General features: G+C 36.6%; 1 protein-coding gene and 1 long non-coding RNA gene across 9 annotated transcripts in view; one reads left to right on the forward strand and one right to left on the reverse strand.

Annotated features, from left to right (window-relative positions):
• Nucleotides 1-7,379: 7,379 nt before the first annotated feature.
• LOC100577695 lies at nucleotides 7,380-14,216 on the reverse strand. Of its 6 annotated transcripts, XR_001705984.2 has the most exons (7): nucleotides 10,728-11,129; nucleotides 10,363-10,500; nucleotides 9,641-9,774; nucleotides 9,409-9,567; nucleotides 8,797-8,928; nucleotides 7,971-8,735; nucleotides 7,380-7,747 (listed from the first exon to the last, which is right to left on the reverse strand). It is a non-coding gene; the product is annotated as an uncharacterized LOC100577695 (long non-coding RNA). The 6 variants fall into 6 exon arrangements; XR_003306267.1 differs by lacking the exon at nucleotides 10,728-11,129 and adding an exon at nucleotides 13,398-14,216 and having other exon boundaries at nucleotides 9,409-9,774; XR_003306269.1 differs by having other exon boundaries at nucleotides 9,462-9,774.
• Nucleotides 10,404-22,732, forward strand: part of LOC410642 (homeobox protein abdominal-B) — a 14,063-nt gene continuing 1,734 nt past the window's right edge. For 2 of the 3 annotated variants that reach the window (XM_006559367.3, XM_006559368.3), the window contains exon 1: nucleotides 14,404-18,233. In XM_006559367.3, the coding sequence (XP_006559430.1) occupies nucleotides 17,153-18,233 (1,081 nt within the window). In that variant the 5' untranslated portion in view covers nucleotides 14,404-17,152. Of the gene's footprint in view, nucleotides 10,491-10,926; nucleotides 10,971-14,403; nucleotides 18,234-22,732 lie in introns of those variants that run through there. The other variant, XM_016917125.2, reaches the window with a different exon arrangement.

Below are 22,732 nucleotides of genomic sequence, written 5' to 3' on the forward strand. Positions count from 1 at the left end.
ACTAATCGAATAATATTTCATGAATAACAAAGTAAAAAATCGACGATGGCAATTAATTAACGAGCAGTGTCCTTCTTTTCCTATAAGAGACCAGTAGAGGTCTTTCTCTCGTTGACCTTGAGGAAACCGCAGAATTATTAAGATCTCGAGATTCTTACGAGTTGAAGTGTCTGGTCGTAAAATTGCCAACTTTGAGATTTATATTGGTACTGGAACGAATGTTTACAGTTTTCATCAATTTGGTTGAAATGATACAGTAAAATTTCATTTATCGAAACGAAAGTTTTATCAATAGTCAATTAAATAAAAACTAATTGAAATCTTTATTATCTACAACACCTAATGGCAAGCATCGCTTCAATTATATAAATGAACACTTGTAAACGAAAATAAGCACGCAATATAATAGGTTAATACACTACATAATTCAAAAAATGAGTTAAACGTACGATTGAATCCACTTATCTGAATCTAAACTTTATATTGGGACGTAAATTAAATAAATTATATATATTGTCTATATTTATTAATCACAGTTAACACTAATCTTGTTTTAATATTATAATATTACATCCTTTCTAACCTCGCACGCACTTTTTCCACATGTCTTCCACGATACATTTACTCGCTTTTTCATCTATATCTTACTCATCACACGTTCCTACAATCATGCACGGTCTCGTTCAATTTGTATTGTTACCTGTCGAACGTATACATAGGGAAATTTTTTTTCCCTAATTCAACTAATTCTACCAATTATTATATAAAATATATAAAATATAAAAATTCTTATTATCTTTTATATAAATATACTTGAGTTAAGGACGGTTCTTATTTATTTCCTATTTATTTTCTTGATATATTTGTATAGAGGAATAATAATCCAATACCAAACATCATTAAAAACGTATTATCCAATCAAATGTTTCCTCATTCGAAAAACAGTTTCGATTTCGTTAAAACTTTCGATTATTCTATCAATAAACAATCAAGAAGAACACAAATAAACAGATTACGTGTATATGGAAATTAAAATATCTAACGAATTATAAAACTGAAATAAAAGTTTGTTTCATCATTGAAGAAAGTTAAATACTCACTCGTGTTCCAAATATTCTCTCATTTGACTAACCTAGTTTTTCGACGACAAATTTCTTACTATCGTATCTAATCTATATCAAAACAATAAACAATTCAACAACTATATGTATATGTTATTCTAATCTATTCGTCCAATCGAATATTCTTCCATTCGAATAATAACACTTTCGATGAAACGAATAAATATGCAGCCGAAGGAACAGGACCTGTCAATCGAGTTTCCTTAAATGATTACAATGTTACGGTGATGCGTATGACGAAAGAGGAGGAGCGGTCACGAGCGGAATCCGCGCGAAGCACAGCTGCAAGAAATGCACACCTATAGGTACTGAGCATCGGTGGACCATAAAATGATCGTAAAAACTTAATTTTACGAGAGGCATAATATATTTGCCACCACCCAACACCATCGCCGCCGCCGAATCGACGAAGAGAGCCGAGTTAACCAGGGTGGAATTTCGTAGATGAACGATCGAATCCGCGATATGAAAATGATAGAAATATAATGATACATTTAATGAAAAAAGTAACAAAACTTTTATTTCGAGGCGTGTACAACTTTAATGAAAAATCCTTAAAATCCTTTCTTCTTTGAAATTATTAGCGAGATTTTTTCTTCGAGAGAATTAGAAATAAAATAAATAAAATACCTTTTCTTTCGAAGAACTAGGAAAAATATGTTTTCTTTTTCTTCGAGAATTTTAATAATGCAGAAATTAAACGGATATATAATATTCTAAACAAGATTCTAAATTTCATTTGAAATTCTATAATTCGGAATATTAATTCTAACCTCTCTCACGATTTCTTAAACTTTCAAAGGTTCCATACATACCGAAATTAAAAAACAAGAAAACTTTCCACACTTTCACTGCTCGAATCAAGGCAACACTGAAACATCTCTCGACACGAAGTTCGTCGACACATCACAACTATCACCTTTTTAGCTCAGCTTTTATCGTGGTGGACGCTTCGAGCCACCGTGTAACGAACGCGTCCTCGACACAAGCTCCATATAAACTGTGAGATCGGGCAAACAGGTCGAACGACGAGGGTCAAATGAATCCGGTGGAACATCGCTTTTCCCTCTCGGGGAGGGTTGCACAGCTTTCTCCTCGCATGAAAAAATTCTTGGGCCCCGATTCGAGCGGATTTCACTGAAAATTCGTGAAAGTTTGGAAGAAAAAAAAAGTTTCCTCGTGAAAGTTTTCGAGGTATTGGAAACCTGCCCTTCTATCGACTTTGATAGATTAACAAATTAAATCTTTTTAAGTTAATAGAGAGATTATTACATATTCTTTTTTCTTCATCTTCATTTTACAAAAATCCACGACATCAAGCCTCCAATCTCTCCAACCCCTTAGCCACCCTTCCTGCACCCTTCCTTTAAAATTTATCGCCAAATTCCTTCGCATTTTCGTGTACATTGGAGGCAAAAATACCGCAACGCTTGAAACTCGGCCATTTCGATCATCCCCCTTCAGACTCAAAATCTCAAAAGGTGATTGTTTAAGAAAAGTTTTTACGAGCATCCCCCTTAAAGGGGGTGATATTTCCTTAAATCTTGGCAACAATTCTTTTTCCTTTCCTTTTTGTCAGTTTCTCCCTCTCCTTCCTTCTTCCCCCAATTCTTTGGTTGGTCGACCATTTCCGTTTTCCTTTTTTTATCCCCTTCTGCCACCCCCTCCTTACACGCGTTGTACACACATATTTTTCTCCTTCAGGTGAAATCTTGTTCGAGGAAAAACGGTGCGCGCGTGCCTTTTCCCTCGGGCTACGTTCTATAAATAATTCAGCTAAAATAATATGATCCCCTCGGTTGGTACAGTCTCTTGGCCTTTTCCTTAGCATTCAATCCTGGCTTTCACCGGCGGGCGTAAACAAGCATGGCCGCGGCGTGGAATTAAGTTTGATGATGGTAGAAGAGGGAACGTGACTGCTTTGTTCAAAGTTTCTTTCGGTTTATTTCTTCTCTTTGAAGAATTAGGAGAAATGATATGTTCGTTAAGGGATAGTTATTAGAAAATCTTTACCCTCTCTCTCTTTATTTCTTCCTCCTTGCAATTTTGGTGGAAACGGTGTTTCAAAGATAGAATTTAATCCTTCTCCCTTCTTCTTTGAATCCTTTCCTTGAAAGGGGAAGACGTGATGTGCATATACCCTAAAATAATAGAATCTGTATTACAATTCTTCCCTTTCTTGCTATTTGAACATAGATATATTTTTCAGAAATTGTATTTTCAATCTCAAAGAAATATCGTGCAAAATTTCTCCTCGAATAAAGATAAAGGCGGCCGAAATTCCAGACGATTAAAATGCAAAAACGTTCAACATTGTAATATAACCCAATCCTTGTCCCTCCATCAAGCCTTATCAAAGAGTCTCTCTCTCTCTCTTTCTTTTCTCTTCTCCCAGAAAACCGAAAATTTCTTTCCTCCATCACGGGAGAACTTTATCTCGAGACAACCGACGATAGAATGCAAAACAGTGTCGCGAAAAACAACCTGTACGTACGTATATATATATATATATATATATATATATATATATATATACTTAGATCGAAGAAGAAAGACGGATGGAGAAGAGGCGGAAGGGAGAAGAGAATATTTTGGGTTTGAGAGTTCGCCTGATGAGGACGGTTCCCATGACGACGCAACCCCAGGAACACGAAACGGTCTAGCCATCCTTGACTCGATACCAGTTGGCTGTCATATATATTAAGCTTGCCAACGGTATACCATACGTATAATAAACAGGATACAAATAAAATTCCCTTATTTTTCAATCGTTTGGTCTTATCCTCATTTTTCTTATCTCTGAAAGAATATTTTTTACATATAATATGGTATTATCTGTATATATATATTGTATTATTAATATCATAGATACTTTTGTTCAATTATAGTATGCAAGTATTACCTATTACAATTTGCTTCTTGCTTCTTCTAGTATCAAGTAATAATAATTTTCCATCCAACTGAAAAGTATTATATCTTTTTTATAATTTTTGAAGTTTGTTGTATCATAATTTCTTCAATAAAAATTTGGCAATTTTATATATATATATATATACTCACGTGTAGAGAATTGAGGCTGACCACACTCCTTTGCTCAAACCCTCTTATGGCCCCCTCCTTTTGCCTCCTCCGCTTTCACGTCCCTGGCCAAATGGAATATCCCACGCTTATACTTTGTTCCATCTGCGGGTCCATATCGAGTGTGTATAGGTGTGCAAGAGATGGAGTGAACGTGGAATACAAACGATCGAGCGCGAAAAGAAAAGAAAAGAGGAGAGAGAGAGAGAGAGAGAGAGGAAGAAAGAAAGAAAAAGCACGAGTCGACTCGAAATTGTTGCATTAGGGGAGTCGGTGGACTTGGACGTGTTGTTCGCCTTTTGCGAGATTCGTTTCCTGGGGAAGGGCGAACGTGAGCGAGATAAATTGGCTTCTGGCTGAACGTTGGGCTTTATTTGCTTGTTTATTTGTTTGTTTGTTTAATCGAGGCCGATGACCAGTTGTTGCTCGTGATACGAATATCTGAAACGGAAAAGAGAGGGAGAAATGAGTACGAATACAGTGTTTACATTATAATCGTTGCACAACGATGATATATCTGATCTAGATTTAGTGATTTGCCGTTTATCGATGATTAAAAACTGTGTCGAGTTGTGATTGTTCAAAATTAAAGATATGATATTGTCAATAATTATTCGTTTAATGGTGGATATATGAAATTTTGTCAATTGTCTCGGGTTGAAATATATATATGATTCTGTACTTTATAGCTCTTATCTTAATAAACTTGTCACTAAAAATCGATATCGAGCAATCAATCCTTTTATCACTTGACTGAAAATATAGGTGTCACGTGACTTTTCACCTTCGAAATATATCACACAGCGATATAAAAAAGAAAAAAAATTCCTCGTCCCCTTATCTCGAGAAGGCGGTTTCTTTCAAAGGTGGCCAACTTAACAATAAAGAAAGAAAAAAAAAAAGAACCAACGATGGTGGTTGGTAGATATCTTAATCGATATTAAACTATACCGTTTTGAAATCTCATTTAAAGATTTCGAAAGGTTAGTCTGTCCTATGCTCCACCCAGTAATTTATTTCAAGACTGAGAACCATTCAAACTGTAAAAGAAAGCATGGATTTAGGTCAGGATAAGTTAAGTGGGGCATGTGTTCTCTTTTTTTCTCTCTTGATCCTTATATTTTCCAAAAATTTTCAAGTGATTTATAAAGGATCCAAGATAATTGATTTTTAACCTAACCTTTCTTTCTAATACTTCCTTCTAATATACATATAAGTAATATATATTCCTTTTGAATAATAACAATATTAATATTTATAAGAAGATGAATAATGAAAATTGGTCGTATATACGATACATACGAAGAGAATATGAATAATTACCATAAAATTGAAATTCTAATTCTAACCTAATCCTTTGAAATAAAACTGTCAACTATAACTTTTGGAAAATATATAACAAGCTTCCAGCTTTAAAAGCATTTAAAAAGAGAATCCATCTTAATTAATCCTTCTTAAAAATATTACATCTCTCTGCCAAATAAAATTCCATTTACATCCTACCAATTTAAAAAGAAAGAAAAAGAACAAGATCACAAAATTAACATCGAGGGAAAAATCCCATTCGATTAATTTTCCTCGATCATCAATCACCGCTAGATTATTCCATTCCCGAACCATAAATTCGCGAGGGTATAATAAGATTCGAGAGTTAATTGAGCACGAGAAGGTGAATCGACGGTGGCCGGTGAATCGAGAATCCCGGACTGGTAATCCGGCCGGTAGCGCGGACGCGGGCACGCAGCGCCATGTTGGAGGCGAGTGTTGCGAGCTGCGCTCCTGATTGGCCGACCGGCCATACCGTCTGCCTGTGGAAACGAGAGGGCGTCCCGGTGCTGGCAGCGTTCCACGCGGAAGGCGTCTCGACGCTAAAAACGGCACGCGTCGCGCGGTTATGGACTCGACCCCCTTTCCCGCCCCCCCCGCCAGACACGGCCACCAGAACCAGTTCACCGAATCGTGCAGACGGCGCGTTTCAACCCCTTTCCAGCCGAGATATGCGGATATTTACATATTTTTAATTTATTTAAATTGGGATTTGAAATGGAAATTTGCATGGGCGAATGGATATCCGTTTTTAAAGTATTGTTATAGATCTTAGGATTAGTGTAAAACGTTTTCAGTTTTATATATATAACTGATAATATAACTGATAATACAGTCAGATATATATATATATTTTTAATTTAGAATTAATGGAAGAGTGTTGGATCGTTGGTTGGATCAAAGGATGATAAAGATTCAAATTATATTTATAATTTTTAACATTTTGGAAAAAAGTTTAGACTTTGGATAAATTGATAAGTTATCCTATATATATACTTACACAACACACGTAAGAAGTTCGAGCTGGTTGGAGATTCGAAATGGGAGACGCAGAACATATCTCTCGGTTGAATTAATTCAAATACATTCGTGTTTATTCGACCGAACCATTGCTGCTCGAACGACTACGTATCAAGGATGTATCCTTAAGATTTATTGGAATAGGGTTGGGTCGGATAAATGAAACTTGGATGCTCGTCCAAGAGGCGGGGTATCTCTTCTTGGAGTGTAATTTCGCGAAAAACTTTTTTTTCACGATTCGAGTTTCGTAATCTCTGAAGTGAAGAAGGGTTTCCAAGCGACCCGGAGAGCTGCAACCCTTTTCTGCCGAGCTTTTTTAGTACTCTTGCCTGGCGTGAATTAAGACTGGCTCCTCGGGGATTGGGTTATTTTTTTTTTTTTCTTTTCCTTAATTATCTCGGCCACGTTATGTCTTCTTTTTCTTTTCTCCCATGGTGGATTCAGTTCCCTTCGTTTTGGAATAAATGAACAGCTGGAACTTACGATTGGATTAAACTTTTAAAATGGTTTTTGGAACTGGTATTTGATGAAAAATGAGTTTTTTTGAGCAAGAAGAAAATATACGTTTAAAATTACCTCAAGAATTTTTGGGACACTCTGTATAACGATTAATAATCCTATACAGAAGAAAAGAAAGATAATAATAAAGATAATGTTTTATATGGAATGTAATTTATATAAAAATATCAAAGTTATTGAGAGTTATTATATAAATTTTAATAGAAGAAAAATCAAAAGTATTACTTTCTTATTAAATATACCTATTATTAAATATTACCATTAGTTAGTATATTTTGATAAATATTAATATTATAGCCGTAAATTATATGTAAATGTAAATAACATATAAATATATTAATTTTTAAGTAAATACTTATAACTTATATCTTTTAGGTATTTATCGAAAAATCTTTCTATCCATGTAAACCACTCTTACTCGAATAACGAGGCGATAAATATCGACCCATTACAGTGACAAGAGGTGTTATCGAAAACGTGCGTTTGAGAGCAATAAACTTTGAGGGTAATAAATTTCATTGTAATCCTTGGGTCAAGGTTAAGAGTCCTATATTTTTACCAGCCACTCGATAATTTTTAACTACCGTTATACGAGAGAAACTTCCTGTCTGCAGCTCGTGTCTTGAATTTTTTCCAATATTTTGTATAACACAATCTTCCCAGCAACAATTCATTTTAACTACCTAAAATTAAACAACTGTTCAAGCTTTCCACCGGTATATCCATATACATTTTTAAAAAAAATAAGCAATTGTACAATTTTTAAAGTAAATATATATAATAGAGAATAAATGCAATTAATTAATCCACAAGGATTAATTAAATTATCCTTTAGGATAGGCATATATGCAAATACAATGAAATTGAAAGAAAAAGAAAAATAAATAATTATAATTATATATATACCAACAATGTTCTTGAAAATAATTTCTCTTTAGACAAGTATAAATCTAGCACGTGATAAATAACAATCCTATTCCAAAATTCGACGTTCCTTCCTGCAGCAAAAATGGCGTGCAATTTTTTAATTCGATTACACAGCAAGATGCGTGCTCACGTCTCTGTTGTGTAAATGGACGGTTCCATAGAAATGGCATAACCATCCCTCTGATACGCAAGAGCTTTCTCGTGTCCTGTGTCCTCACCCCTCGACCAATCTCCTCTGCACACACCCATGTATTTCTCACATGACCACCCTTCTGCGCCCCCGTGGCACGTCCTGCCCCCACATTTCGTCCAGTTTTGCCATTTCTCTTTCTCTCCAACCGTTCTATTTATCAAACCGGAGAGAAGAAACTGAAAAGTGGGCCTTTTGTGACGGATAAATGGCCAGGATTTGTGTATCGGCCGTTTGGATAAGATGTCCGGCTTCTGGGAAAAGAGATTGTTTCATGGTTGCTTCCCTTGTGTGGACGTGTGTTGAATAATCCTGGCCAATCATAGATATTTCCACCGGTGATTCCATTTCTGGAAAAATAAAATTTGTTTTAGTTCATATTTATGTTACATTTAATGTTATATTGAATATGATCAATTCTTAAAATATGTATTGGATCAAGATTATTATTGTGAAATAATATCTTAAAGAGATTGTTTCATGGTTGCTCGTTTCCCTTGTGTGTGTTGAATAATCGTGGCCAATCATAGATATTTCCACCGGTGATTCCATTCCTGGAAAAATAAAATTTGTTTTAGTTCATATTTATGTTACATTTACTGTCAAAATATGTACATGTGTATTGGATCAAGAATTATTATTGTGAAATAATATCTTAAAGAGATTGTTTCATGGTTGCTTCTCTTGTATGGACGTGTGTTGAATAATCCTGGCCAATCATAAATATTTTCACCGGTGATTCCATTTCTGGAAAAATAAAATTTGTTTTAGTTCATATTTGTGTTACATTTACTGTCAAAATATGTACATGTGTATTGGATCAAGATCATTATTGTGGAATACAAGTATCAAGTTACTTTTCATGGTTTAATTCTTCTTTTTAAATCAGTTACTTTCTTGCCTTTCAAATACAGAAAATTTGTTTATCTTTTTTATAAATTAAAACTTATAAAAGATATGCTACTCTATTATTTATTCTTACATTGATGATAAAGAAACTTAATATTTTAATGAAAAATTAAGGGATTAAATTGCAATGATAAAGTTAAAAATATTTACAATTTATGAATTGTAGATGGATAATAGAAAGACTATTGTAAGAGTATTTTAAATCATGAATCATGTATCTACTACATTTTTATATTTTCTTTTCTCAAATTTACTTTTATTATATTTGAGATTAATTAAATGATCTAAATCCATTTTATCACTTTTGAATGATTGTACTTTTGGTTGGAGAGTATTTGTTACTTTCAAAAAAGTATTTGTCCCTCTCTTACACGCTTCCTCTTCCGTTTGAAACGGTGTTCAGCTTGCCGTAAACTCATCCCTGGAGATTTGACTTCGGTAGACGACACTTCCAGAGACCATTTTCACGTTTCCTACCTGCAGCCTCGATTTCTATATTTACGTTCACCACGACGAATCGAAATTCACGCCCATGATTGAATTTGCCTACCTGTGAAAGGGATCTCTCGTCAATTCTCTGTACGCATTTTGGGTTCTAAATTATTCGTGCGAGAACCTTTTTTTCCTTAATTTGAAAAATCACCGTTGCCATTTCCATAATTTTGATTGGAGAGATTTAAATTTCTGGAAAAGAATTTTTAATCAAGTCAGAAAAATATTCTTGTGGAAAAAAAAAATTCTGAAAGAAAGAGTATATGAATATACTTATCAATAATGATTCTTTTATATTTATTCCGCACTTAAGAAATAAATGAATCTTAAGGAACGAGGCACAATTGAGAAATCGTTATTTTAGCTGCTTTGCAAGGTTGAAAAGCGTTTGCGTTTTAAGACCGAATTGAAAATTTTTTTAAAAGAGGATTTTCTTTCTTACTTGAATTATCGTCATTATTTCGTATAATTGTTTTAATCAAGAATGATTCGTATTATATTTCAATTATGTATAATTATATTTCTTCATGTTAGCTCACGTATATTAATAAAAAAAGAAAGAAAGAAAAAGAAAATTTTTAAAAGAAATTCTTCTTTCAGAAATAGCGTCAAAATGGCGGCCGTGTGGGCTCTGTTTAAGAACGGAAGCAAATTTTTGAAAATGTCGGCCTAAGCGGTACCCATTATAGGTCCCGTTTAATGGTTGTACAAGATATCGAACTTTATACCTGGTGCGATATAAACTACAAAAACCTATAAAATCGAAGTATATCTACTTACAAGGTCGATAAGCATTCCCTTTCTTTCTGTTCCAGGCTGATGTTTTTCTTTATAAACTTGTAAATAAAAGGCCTCAAAGTGTACGGCGCCGTGGAGAAAACGTTTCACCCGTTCGAGCTGTGCAGCAGGTCAGTTAATCTAAATTAAATTCAATATAATTTAGAAAAAAAAAAATATATAGACAAATATCGAACTTTGAAATTTTTACTTTGAAAAAAAAAAAAGAATATTTAAAAATTTTATTTTTCATTTATATTATTATATATAAGATTTGGCATTGTTCACATTTATCGAATCTTTTACTCGGTCTCTAAAATTTAGAGACACGCGTACGATTTAACTGAATTAACAACAAGATATCTTACCTTCTCATAAAACTACAAGATTATTGAGGTGTAGATACTATTTTCACAATTTGTGGTAAGAAAACGATGCGGACAATGCGTCTAAGACGAAAATGGCGTGGGAGTTGCGTTATGTGGCAATCGATACATGCGACAAGACGTTTATGAAACCCTTTCGATGCGACATATCACTGTTTTACTGTATTCGCTAATGTTTCAGGCTTTCCCGCGTGTTCCAGCCGGGAACACTGGCCGGTATACAAGGTGAGTTGCGCACGAGCCCATTTCTGCATTTTCTTCGGCTTATCGTCGCAAATCAGTGTCTCTCAACCTTTTTGAAATATTGCCAATTCCATTTCGGAATATTCAAATAACTTGCAAATATTCTTTCTTGTACAAGGTAAGAAAAATTGATTTGATTTTTTTCATTCCGCCGAATGATTTTTCAACATATTCTTCGAATTCTCTTTCGAAATATTTAAAACCTAATTTATAACCTTTCTTTCTCGTAAAAGATAAAAATCGCTTGTTTTGATACTATACTATTAGTTAAGTAAAATATTGCGATGTTAAATTACATTAAAATAAACAAATTTCAAAATTCACAGGTTGGGAATCACTGATTTAAATAAAATCATTATCACGCCCACGATGCCCACATTCTACAAACATTTCTATTCCACAAAGTATCCGATCTTTGAAATTCATTTTATTATACATGTGCAAACGAGTGTTACACTTGGAAAATGTCTACGAACAGCGACACTTGGCAATCAACTATTTTTATCAATTCACCGATTCACGGTACACTACTCAAAATACAAATACTGCATTGCAAATGGAAAACAGTTACCTATAGAAAAAAAAAGAAAAAATGAAGAACAAGAGGAAGACACATCATCCATTGTTAAATGGTTGATCCCGACAGATGTCTCTTTGTGACAAGACGAGTTAATTCGTGTGTCATGGCCGACCTCGAAATGTCGAGCTAAAAAGTCGAGACGATAACGATACGTACTTGCCGTAAACAGAGGATTGTATACAACTGCGTCGCAGTAAACCCATAGCCACTAAACCGCGCATACTACCTATAAATGGGCGAGGTTGCTATAAAGCCCATTCATGATCGCGTCTCCTGTACAACAAACGTCAGGTGGTTCACGCCTCCCCCGCGATTTATCGCACACTCTTGTTCAAACGAGAGTCTCGTGCTTCGTATTTCCGACCACGATGAGACAAGACTTAAATGATAACAGCGTAGACAGTAAATTAGTATTTTTCTCAATAAGATTTAATATATTGAAAATTGAGAGGTTAGATACACTTAATCACATCATCGTCATACCGATTTTGTAAAAAAAAATAAGATTTTAAGCCATTTTGATTGAGATATTTCATATGATTTCAAATACCATTTCACCATGATTGTGAAATCGAATTCTTATAAAAATATTTAAAAAATATTCTTTTTATTTTTTAATAATGTATCATGAATGTATAAATATGATTATTAATAGAGATTATTAATTATTAATAGAGATTATTAATAGAGATATTACTAATAGAGTATTAATATAAGTATGATTAATTAAAAGAATTTTAATTACTTGATTATATTGATAATGATTAATCTTTTATGTAAAATTAAATAGCATTATATTCAATATTTTAAAAGTTGGTGTTTTATTAATGTATATATCAGACTTATTATTAGCTATTTAAATTTTATTATATATTGAAATTTTATATTATATATTTTGTATTTTTAAAATTAGAATAGCATGTATCTATCTACTATGAAAATCAAAAAATAGAAAAAACCAGAAATCATTTTAATTTTCTTGTTCTTCAGTAAATATTAGAATGAAAGAAATATTGCACACCTTTTAGAAATAAGTGTAAACTATCTAAATTATTCATTATATATTCAGCTATATGTTTCTCTATAAATTTTCAATTATAAATTGAAGCTTAAAAATGAAACTCAAAAATATTCCAAATAATGCACTATCTTTTGACATATAATAAATTTGTTAGTAAATCTATTCATAGTCATCTATTCTAGTCAATTGAAACAATTGAATAATGAATAATAAATACTAACCGATAATAAATTTGTTCTGATACAAATTTCTAAAAGTCAAGTTTTCAAATTTATATAATACAGATAAACTTTAATATAAAAAACTTGTCAATAGATTTAATAAGATCAACTTCATATGAAACATTTATGAAACAATTTTATAAAACTAAATAACTGGATAAAATTAAAAATTAAAATTAGACTAAATAATGTAAATCAGTTTTAATATAATAAATGTTGATAGATTCAAGGAACAAATAAAATAGTTTAAATAAAAATTAATTTAAAAATAGATCAAATAATACAGATTAACTTTGATAATAAATAAATTTGTTAATAGAATTAATAGCCAATTAAAATAAGAATCAAGTTCAAAAGTAAAACTAAAAATATAAAATAAATCTTTGATAAAAGATTGAAAAATCAATCTTAAAAATAGTTTGAATAACATAGATCAATTGTGACAAGTTAGTTACAGATAACCTATAAAAATAATTTCCTAAAAAAATAATCTGAATAAAAATTACCTTTAACATGATAAATCTACTAATCGACTATTTAATAATTTCGTAAAAATCAAATACAAAATCAAACTGAATAATACAAACCTTTAATGTAATAGATTTGCTAGCAGTGAATTGAGACAATTTCGTAATTTCCTAGTCAATTAATTGACACACGGTCTCGCGCGTGGCGCGCTCTAGTGACGCGAGAGTTTGATGGACAGATGGAACGCGTATGTGCCACCGGAGTTGTTGTCAGACCGTTTTACTTTACTGCCCCATAAAAGTACCGAGATTTAGACTGCAATACTGCCGTGACGTATTGTCGGCACTCGTCCGCACGTGCACATACACGCTATACGCGCCATCGTGTACGTGGATTCACGCACCGGCGTGAGATTGTGGCAGTCGCGGGACATCATCCATTCCTCCTTTTGCGCGTGACGTCACTCGTGTAAAATACGTAGCAAGAGAACGGTCGAGGACTCGACGAGTCGTTTGTTCGCGGTCGACTCCTTGAATCAGTTCGCAGTATAGTCGTGTCAATGGAAATGTGACTCGAATGGATAATGTGGCCATTAGGACGATTGCTTTCACTGTATGTTGAATTCTTTCGGTGTTTGATGGCTATGAGCCCTTTATGGCCTTCGATTCAATGTTATTTTCATTTTCTCCAGTCTTACTACAACATTGTTGACATTTCTTGTTTTATTTTTAAACATGTTGGAATAATAAACAGATTTGCAAGAATTATCGAGTTGTCACGATTTAAGATTATCGATAAGAGATTTATTGGAACATAGAATTTTCAATTTTGGAGATTAGATCAGTTTGCATTTTATTATAACAATACTGCATGTATCGTTCAAAGAAAAATTCGTCTAAAAGAGGTCAGTATTCGATATTGTATATTTAAGAATAAAATTTAAATTGAAATATAACAGTAATTGAACTATAATAAGAATTGAATAACAATAATTAAAATATTTTCAATAATTACTCGGTGTTCGACTAAGCACAAAAAATTTAACGATAAAGACTGGTCGTTACTTTACAAGATAATAAATATTGTAAAAAACGTAGAATTTACGAATTGATAAAATCGTGGTCATGGTAAAATAATACTTTTTTCTCATTACTTCTTAAAATATTATTTTAAAAAAACCAAGAAAAATAAAATTCATCATGCCAAACGAGCATCCAAAATATACGCACGCGAAATATTGTAATGGCGCGAAAACTTACATAGATTTATCATGAACAAGGAAAGAGAATATAACAGTCGAAGAAATCTGCAGTTCAGTCAATCGGATCAGAATTCTAGTCACAGTCGTTTCTCTTTTATTTTATTCTAGGCGAATTAAGAAAAATGTTTAGAAAAGTTCGAGACACGGCGTGTTGACGAGCCCTCGGCGCGCGATATTCAGGCTTTCGTGAGGGCCGTGTGTATATGCGTGTTTCGTTGTGCCGCTTCACGCGCGACGAAGAGAAGGGAGAAAGGTAGATTAGAGGTTGATAGGCGAGGGTAGGAAAGGGGTACGGGGATAACGGCGTGGCAGCGCGCGAAGTGGAAGGGGGAAGAGGGAGACGTGTCCGTCCAGAGTTTGGTTGTCAAACGATCCGATAGATCGCGCTCGCGTCGCAGTTTAGCCCGTTTGCGCGTCGAGCCGCGGGCAGAGCTCTCAGTTGACGCTCAGTTCGGCTCAGCGAGGCCAGAGAGAAGAAAGGGAGTCTTTTCGTGTGTGTAAACACCGCGCGTGTGTGTTCGTCGCACCAGTCACAGTTCCATGGGGACCGTGCAGCTGAGGAACCTATAACCTGCGTGCTCCCCGTTATATCCAAATCCAGGGATCTGCTACCTGACTTTCCTGAGACAGAAAGAAAGAAAAAAAGTGACGAGAGAAATAGCATTCGGTCCGACCACGAACGCTCCGTTTCTCCTGACTGTGGCGATCTTTGATGCGAATTCGTCTATTGAAATTTCTTCGGTTCGGAACACGCGTCCGTCTAGTCTAATGCGGACAGATTGAAACGAAGAAATATTTGTTAGAAGGAATAAGGTGAAATAAGATAGTAGAAAAAAAAAAAACAAGTGACTGGTGAGGAAAAAGTGCGCGCTCGAATCGTCGTGTGTGCATTCGAAGTAATGAGCAAGGTGACAGTTTCCTTCGAGGAGACGACATGCAGCTCGAGCATGGCCTGGATCGGGACGACGATAACAAGATTGGTCGAGCAGTGAGAAAGACGTGCTCGTACCATTGTTTGACGTGCTCATCGATTCACTTTTCGTGGAAATTACGATTGCCAAGTGCCCTTTTGACATGTTCCAAGAGTGTACTATTTGTTGATCGTTTCGAGCATTCATCGTCACCGGTGACGTTCGACGATCGCCAAGTTCCGTCGAACGCGCGAAACGACAACGACCGATCCGAACAATAGAATAAAAACTGTTGTTTCACGTTCATTACGACGAATATATCTCTATTACGAATGGTTAATCCAACAATCCTTTATAATCAAATATCTGTCAATGTACATTTTTAAAGAAGTGCTGTGTCAATTTTTTTGTTTTCGTTCATTCCAACACCGCGCTCCTCGCATCGTATATTAATTACCGGTCACCATCATTGCCGTTCAACCACCTGGATTGCCTGGATATCATCATTGGGATTCCATTGACGGTGTGACTGGATTCTCATCGACGACGTGTTCGCACGTGGTTACTTGTCGCCCATCAACCTCAATCGCAACCTCGGTCGTCGTCTCGGACGCGTTGTCGCGGTGGTGGTGGTGGTGTTGGTGCATGGACCTCTTCTCGACGGATTTGCTACGCATTTTATCGCGCCCCTGGGCGTCTTCGTCTCCCTCTCTGTCTATTCCTGGTCTCGCTCTATAACGTATCTCCATCCTTCTCCTTCGATACTCCGTGCTCTCTCTCTCTCCCTCTCTCTCTCTCTCTCGCCTTCTGGATCACCGTGTGTCGTCTCTCCCTCCATCCCACGCTTACCTACCCCTCCACCTGTCTGCCGCGCTGCTGCACACCCTCTCCTCTCTCTCCGCCAACCCTCCGCTCGCACGATCACCGTATACCCGTACAATTTTCTTTATCCCCACCTATTCGCGCGCGCCTTCTCTGCCTTCCGCACGCGTTTTCTTTATTTATTCCGCGATTCCACGGAGCAACGCGGCTACTTTCGCACACGATGAAACTTGCCCTTCCGTCCTCGCCTTTTTGAAATCTCACGCGTCTCTCGCGCAACGACCATTGGCCATCGCCGCCGATCTCCACGCTCGGCGGGACTGTTCCCGTAAAATCGACGATAATAACTACCGCTCCGCTCGCCCCCACCCCCCGCCGTCCTCATCCCTTTTCTCTTCCTCGCCTCCTACTCCCCACCCCCCTCCTCCACCACCTGCGCTCCTCTCTCACCGCGTACGGTGACTCGTTCGCCCGGTCTAACGTTACTCGCTGCGTTACATCGCCGCCTCGTCCGTCCTTGGATCGTACGCGCGCGTCGTAAATGCAACCGCGCGAAACGACGATGCATTACATGATCCGTTGGTGAAAAAAAAAAAAAAAAAAAAAAAAAAATAAAAATAAATCGAATCCTTCTTACCCCTCTGCGCTTTCGGATCCACCGCCACTCTCTCGATCGCGGCCGAAACCGACACCGACACCGTGCACACCGTGGATATCCGCTGATATATCCGGATATATATCGTTATAACACCGACAATCACCGGCCATCATCTGCACCATCGCCGATCACGTGGCTTGCTCGACGGCGACGCTGTACGACAATGTTCACGCCGCGCCGCTGTGCGGCTCCGGCGTGGGCCACCCTGGCTCTGTTACGCCGATGGGGGCAGCTACCGGAGCGGGGAATTCCACCGGGGTGACCTGGTGGGCCATGATGAACGGATCCCTCTACGAGGACAGCCCACCACCGGTCCCGCCAACAGCCTCGAGCCTTATCTCCGTTCAACAACAGCAACAACAACAACAGCAACAACAGCAACAACAACAACAACAACAGACCCCAACGCCCGCGTCACACCAACAAGCGACCACACCGACCTCGCCCGGTGCACCGGCCTCCTCGGCCACGAGCGCGCCCCCGCCGCCAACGGCCAGCGCCAGCTCGACCTCGCCGAGCGCCTCCTCGGTGGCGAGCAACAGCGCGCCAGGACCTCTCCACATACCCGCGAAAAGGCTGACCGCGACGCCGGCCGCCTCCTACGGAGAGGTCGGCTGCGTGGATTCCGCCGCCGCCGCGCCCGCCGCTGGCCCAGCGGGCGTCATCCGTCATTCCCACTCATCCTCGGCCGGGTCGCAGGCCGGCTGGAGTTACAGCCCCCACCATCCGCAAGAGTCTCATTACTCGTCGGCGGCCGATTCCCTGAACCATCACCAAACGTACGGGGGTAATAACCCCCCGACGTATTACAATCTGGCGGCCGATCCTACCTCCACTTCCGGCTCCTCAAGGGACAACCGGAAGGCGGGCACGCTCAGCTTCTGGTCGCCGGCGGCCGCTACGGCCGGCTCGGCAACGGCCGGCTCAACCTCCGATTACAAGTCGTACAATTCGGCCGGAGTCGCGACCACGAGCTCCTCGACGGGGGCAGGCTCCTCTTCCGCGGCCACGGGGGCCGCGGATCCGGCCGTGTCCTCCTGCCACCAGAGCTTCTCCCAGAGTTGGTGTAATTACGCGCCGTACACAACGGCGAGGCATCACCACCCGGTCGACACGGCCGGCCATCATCATCCCCATACGCAGGCGGGGGTACCGTATTTGACGCCGTCCGCGGCTGACGACCGGGGAAGAGTCACTGCCGCAATGGTGGCCGCAGAGGGCGCCTTCCCTCACGATGGATACGGGGGACTCAGGAATTACGGGGCGCCCGAGCCTGTCACGTCCAGCCCGTACCCACCTCCAGGTAAGCATCGACTCTCGCTTGGTTTCTTTCTTCTGTTCGCTTCGTTTCTGGTATCCAGATTTTTTTCACCGGCCAAATCTTGGATTGAAAAATAATTAAACGATATTCTTTTAACATCTTTCGTACGAGATTAATTAAAGTAATTGGAACGTATGAAATTTACGTTTGTAAATTGTTCTTTGTATATTTAATTTTTAAAAATTAAGTGGAAAAGAAAGGTTAAAGAATTTATAAATTCTAATATTTTGTTTAAAAACATAATGTGCTATTGAAGGATTAATAAGGCGGATTAATCCTGAACGGGATGATTCTAACGAATTTGTTTTCTTTTTTTTTTTTTGTACGCGCAAGGCGAATTCATCCGGGGAAACGAAAACGTTGCTGAAAGTCACGAGATCGTGATGTGAATTTCTTCTAGCTTGACCTTGAAACGAGTTAAATAGGCGGAGAGTTTAAAGAAACGGAGAATGCGCGATAAAAAAAAAATCGAAAATCGCAAAGATCCTGACCTCTCGCACCAACGATGCAGTCATCGTTCGTTCATTCACGTTCTATTTGGTCATTCTCTCTCGCCTCCCCACCCAAAGTCCTTTTCTCGAGACCCTGGAACCCATGAAACGTCGCATGAGCAACAACGAACCACGGCAGGTTTATTGGCGGCCGTAACTCGTAAACTCTGGCGTGCGCCTCCGATCAGCTGATCCGTTCCATGACCCGTGCAGCCGTTCATTCTTCTCCTACTAACGGCTGTTCCCTCGCTTTCCTTCTCGCAAACGCTATCCCCGTCACTCCCTCTCTCTCTCTCTCCGTTTCTCCCGTCCCGGCGCTGCTTCGACTCGTTTCAATACTTTTTTACCCATCTAGTCGGCCCCCGGTTCGGTTACTTACATAACCAGTTCGAATTCTGTTCAACAGACACAAGCAAACTGTTCACCTGACTCCATGGTTTAGACTTTTCATCGTCAAAACATCTCCAATAGAGAAGGTTAGCCAAGCTTGTACCGCGACGAATTTTCGATCAGAAATCCAGTAGAGTTTGAAAAAGAGAAGCACGCGTTTTGGAATCGTAAAGAATAAAAAAAAATACTGATACGCGGACACGCTCGACCCGAGATAAGGTTACGAGATAACATATAATAAACGAGATCAAGTTTGTGTGATCTCTTAGCCCCGAAGTTGAGATCGTACGCATTCGTGGTAGGGAGGTGCACGCGCAGGCGTGCATTCTATACAAAGTAACCGAATACGAGCGCCACGTATAGTGTAATCGTTCCCCAATAGATGGCAGCTCCATTATCTTTGTTCGTCCGTCTGGTGTTCCGAAACCACGCTGTTCATACGGTACATCGGCGTCCAAATATTTCTCCGGCCAAACGTTTATTTACGTGATTTTCGACGATAAGTATCGAAGTATCGAACAGCTGCCGCCGTTCACGATTCACCGTTTGCGAACAGATAGGCATCTTCCTGGATGAAAAACATGGAAATAAGGACCGGTTACGGAGAAACGTTGGATGCCCGTCGTTTAAAAGCCAGTTTGCCACTTTAAACGAGGTCCAACGTTTCGTGTTTTTAATTTATCGCGCGCTTCCTGCGTTTCTTGGCGGTCTTCTAATTAGCGTCACCTCGGATTATTGAGTAACCATGATCGTTAACCTTAAATTATTCTCGTTATTTTGTTTTTCCAGTTTTTGATCGTTAAAATTTTAAATTCGTTTTCGGAAACGAACTTTTGTTAAATTAATATTTAAATGATCAGGAAGAAAGATTATCAATACTGATATATCGTTAATAATGGTTGTCAAGAATCTGTTAAAACACGCTCGTTGCTGGCAACACGCCGACCACAAATCGATACATACGTCATTTATTCCGCAGTTTCGTGGCACACGTCCCTTTCTATGTATTGACATTCGTGAGAATTCTGACCTTTGTCAAATAATTTGCATACCCTAGCGTTTTAGTAGGCAATAAATTTCTGTCGTTTAAGCAATCGTGCCGCGTTATTTTACGAAACGAGACGAGACGAATGTTGCGGAAAGGCAACAGTAATAGGGGTGTGGGTAAAGTAATAGTGTGGGTAAAAATAAGGTAAAAATAAGGGTGAGAGATATAGAAGAAGGGAAGACCAGAGAATGGATATTATGCGATCTAATAAAGACGGAAGAGAAGAAATTCAAACTAACTTCTAGATTTTTTTGTTTTATTTTTTACGATCCATCTTAATCAAATATTTAGTAAGATAAATCTATATAAAAAATGGAATAAAATAAAAAATTTTTCAAAAAACAATAATAAGGAAAATTTTAGATTAAATCGTATTGTTTCTTTATAAAATTCATATGGAATTTTTTTTATATATTCTAAAATAAACATATAATTAATTAATATAATAAATTTAAATAGAAAATTTTAAGAACGAATCTCTTTAATAAAAACTCTCGTTTGAAAGAACCAAGATGTTCACTAAGAAGTAACAATTTTGACGAGGATATATCAGCATACGTAACACGTTGCATACATAACAATGTCCATGAGGTTTAATATGGGGAATAGCAGGTGGGAGAAGGCAATTTGGTTGCGCTTACGACCGTGTAACGTTGCCAGGCTCGCGAAGCTGTTGCGTTTCGTGGCTATGCAACAATTCCTCGCCATCGTTGTCCGTACTTAGGTTAAAGATAGACGGGCAAGTGCCGACTGCTTTCGTAATCCCTTCGTTTCGCACGCTACGTGCGATCTCTTTCAAAAAGACGATATTTATACCTTGCTTTTTAACATTAGAATTTGGAAAAATGAATAAATATCGATGTTATTTTTTTAACGGAAAAAATTTCTACATTTTTTTAATAAACGTGAAAAAATTAAAAATCAACTTTAAGTGAAATAGTATTCTTAAGTAGTTTTTAATATTAATATTACAAATCAAATTATAAATTATTATTTTTGACAAATTAATATTATATAATATAACAATAATAAAGATATACAAATTACAAATATCAACTCTATTTATTTTCATACATATATCATTTTTAATTCATTTAAAATATTAATTCCAATTCTAATTCTATTGAATCTTGATTAATAATTTTAACATTAATTTTAACATTAATAATAAAGATATACAAATCAAAAATCAATTTAAGTGAAATTTAAGTATTCTTAAGTAGTTTTTATTATTAATATTACAAATCAAATTATAAAATTATTTTTGAAACAAATTAATATTATATAATATAATATAATAATAAAGATATACAAATTACAAATATCAACTCTATTTATTTTCATACATATATCATTTTTAATTCATTTAAAATATTAATTCCAATTCTAATTCTATTGAATCTTGATTAATAATTTTAACATTAATTTTAACATTAATAATAAAGATATACAAATTACAAATATCAACTCTATTTATTTTCATACATATATCATTTTTAATTCATTTAAAATGTTAATTCCAATTCTAATTCTAATTCTGTTGAATCTTGATTAATAATTTTAACATTTGGCTGCTCTTTCCGATTTATCCTAAAATAGAATTTTTTTTTTTATTCAAATAATAGAACTTTATAATCAGTTAAGCTAATCTCTTGAAACTTATGGAAGAGAAAAATTCTAGAGCAAAAAGAAACCGAGCCGCAAGTCATAGGATTCTCGAATCATTTACAAACACGGAACGTACTAACAGTTCCGTGTTTCCCGCCTCATGTTTTCTGCACGGTTAGTACACTCGGTCCAATTATATCATATCGGCTGGTCGTCGCGACGCAACGTGACGAACCCTTCGCTACATGCGTCACGCGCGCGCATATATACACACACACGTAATCTGTAACATTAAGAAGCCGCTTTGAGTATAAATTTCTCGATCTCGTGACCTCGCGCTCTTTTCCTCTAAACAAATTTTAATAAATTCTGTAAAGAAACACGATCTTTCAGTAGCTTTCTTTTTTATAATTTTCTTAAGAAAATTGTCGATATAATTTCATTTTTATAAAATCAGTTATAGTAAATATTTTATTTTATTCTTAAAAAAAAAAAAAATATATATGATATTACAAGATTTAGATATTTTTAAATAGAAACTCGATTCCTTTTTTTTATTTTTCTAAAAATTTGAATTTTTTTTTTTTTTTTCTAGTAAGATATATTATTCTTGAAAAAACTTTACTGTTGAATATTAAAAAAAAAAAAATAGATTACTTCCTATATATTGATCCCAGTGTAAATTCAAAGTATTAGAATTTATAGTTCGCATAAATATAAATTTTTAATGCAAAACGCTGAATATGATTCTACTTGTTTTTCTTCTCGACCGGAGTGCATTCATGTAAAAAAAAGTTTTGAAACTTGTTTATAAATTAACAATTATGGACTTTAATAAATTCTTTATTTATAATATTGACATGTGGTAATTAATATGTACAATCGAGTGTGTTACGCTTATCGATCCGAAAGGTTTCCTTTCAAACGAAAGAAAAAAAAAAAAA

The sequence above is a fragment of the Apis mellifera genome, linkage group LG16 (assembly GCF_003254395.2).
Source record: "Apis mellifera strain DH4 linkage group LG16, Amel_HAv3.1, whole genome shotgun sequence".
Lineage (NCBI taxonomy): Eukaryota > Metazoa > Arthropoda > Insecta > Hymenoptera > Apidae > Apis > Apis mellifera.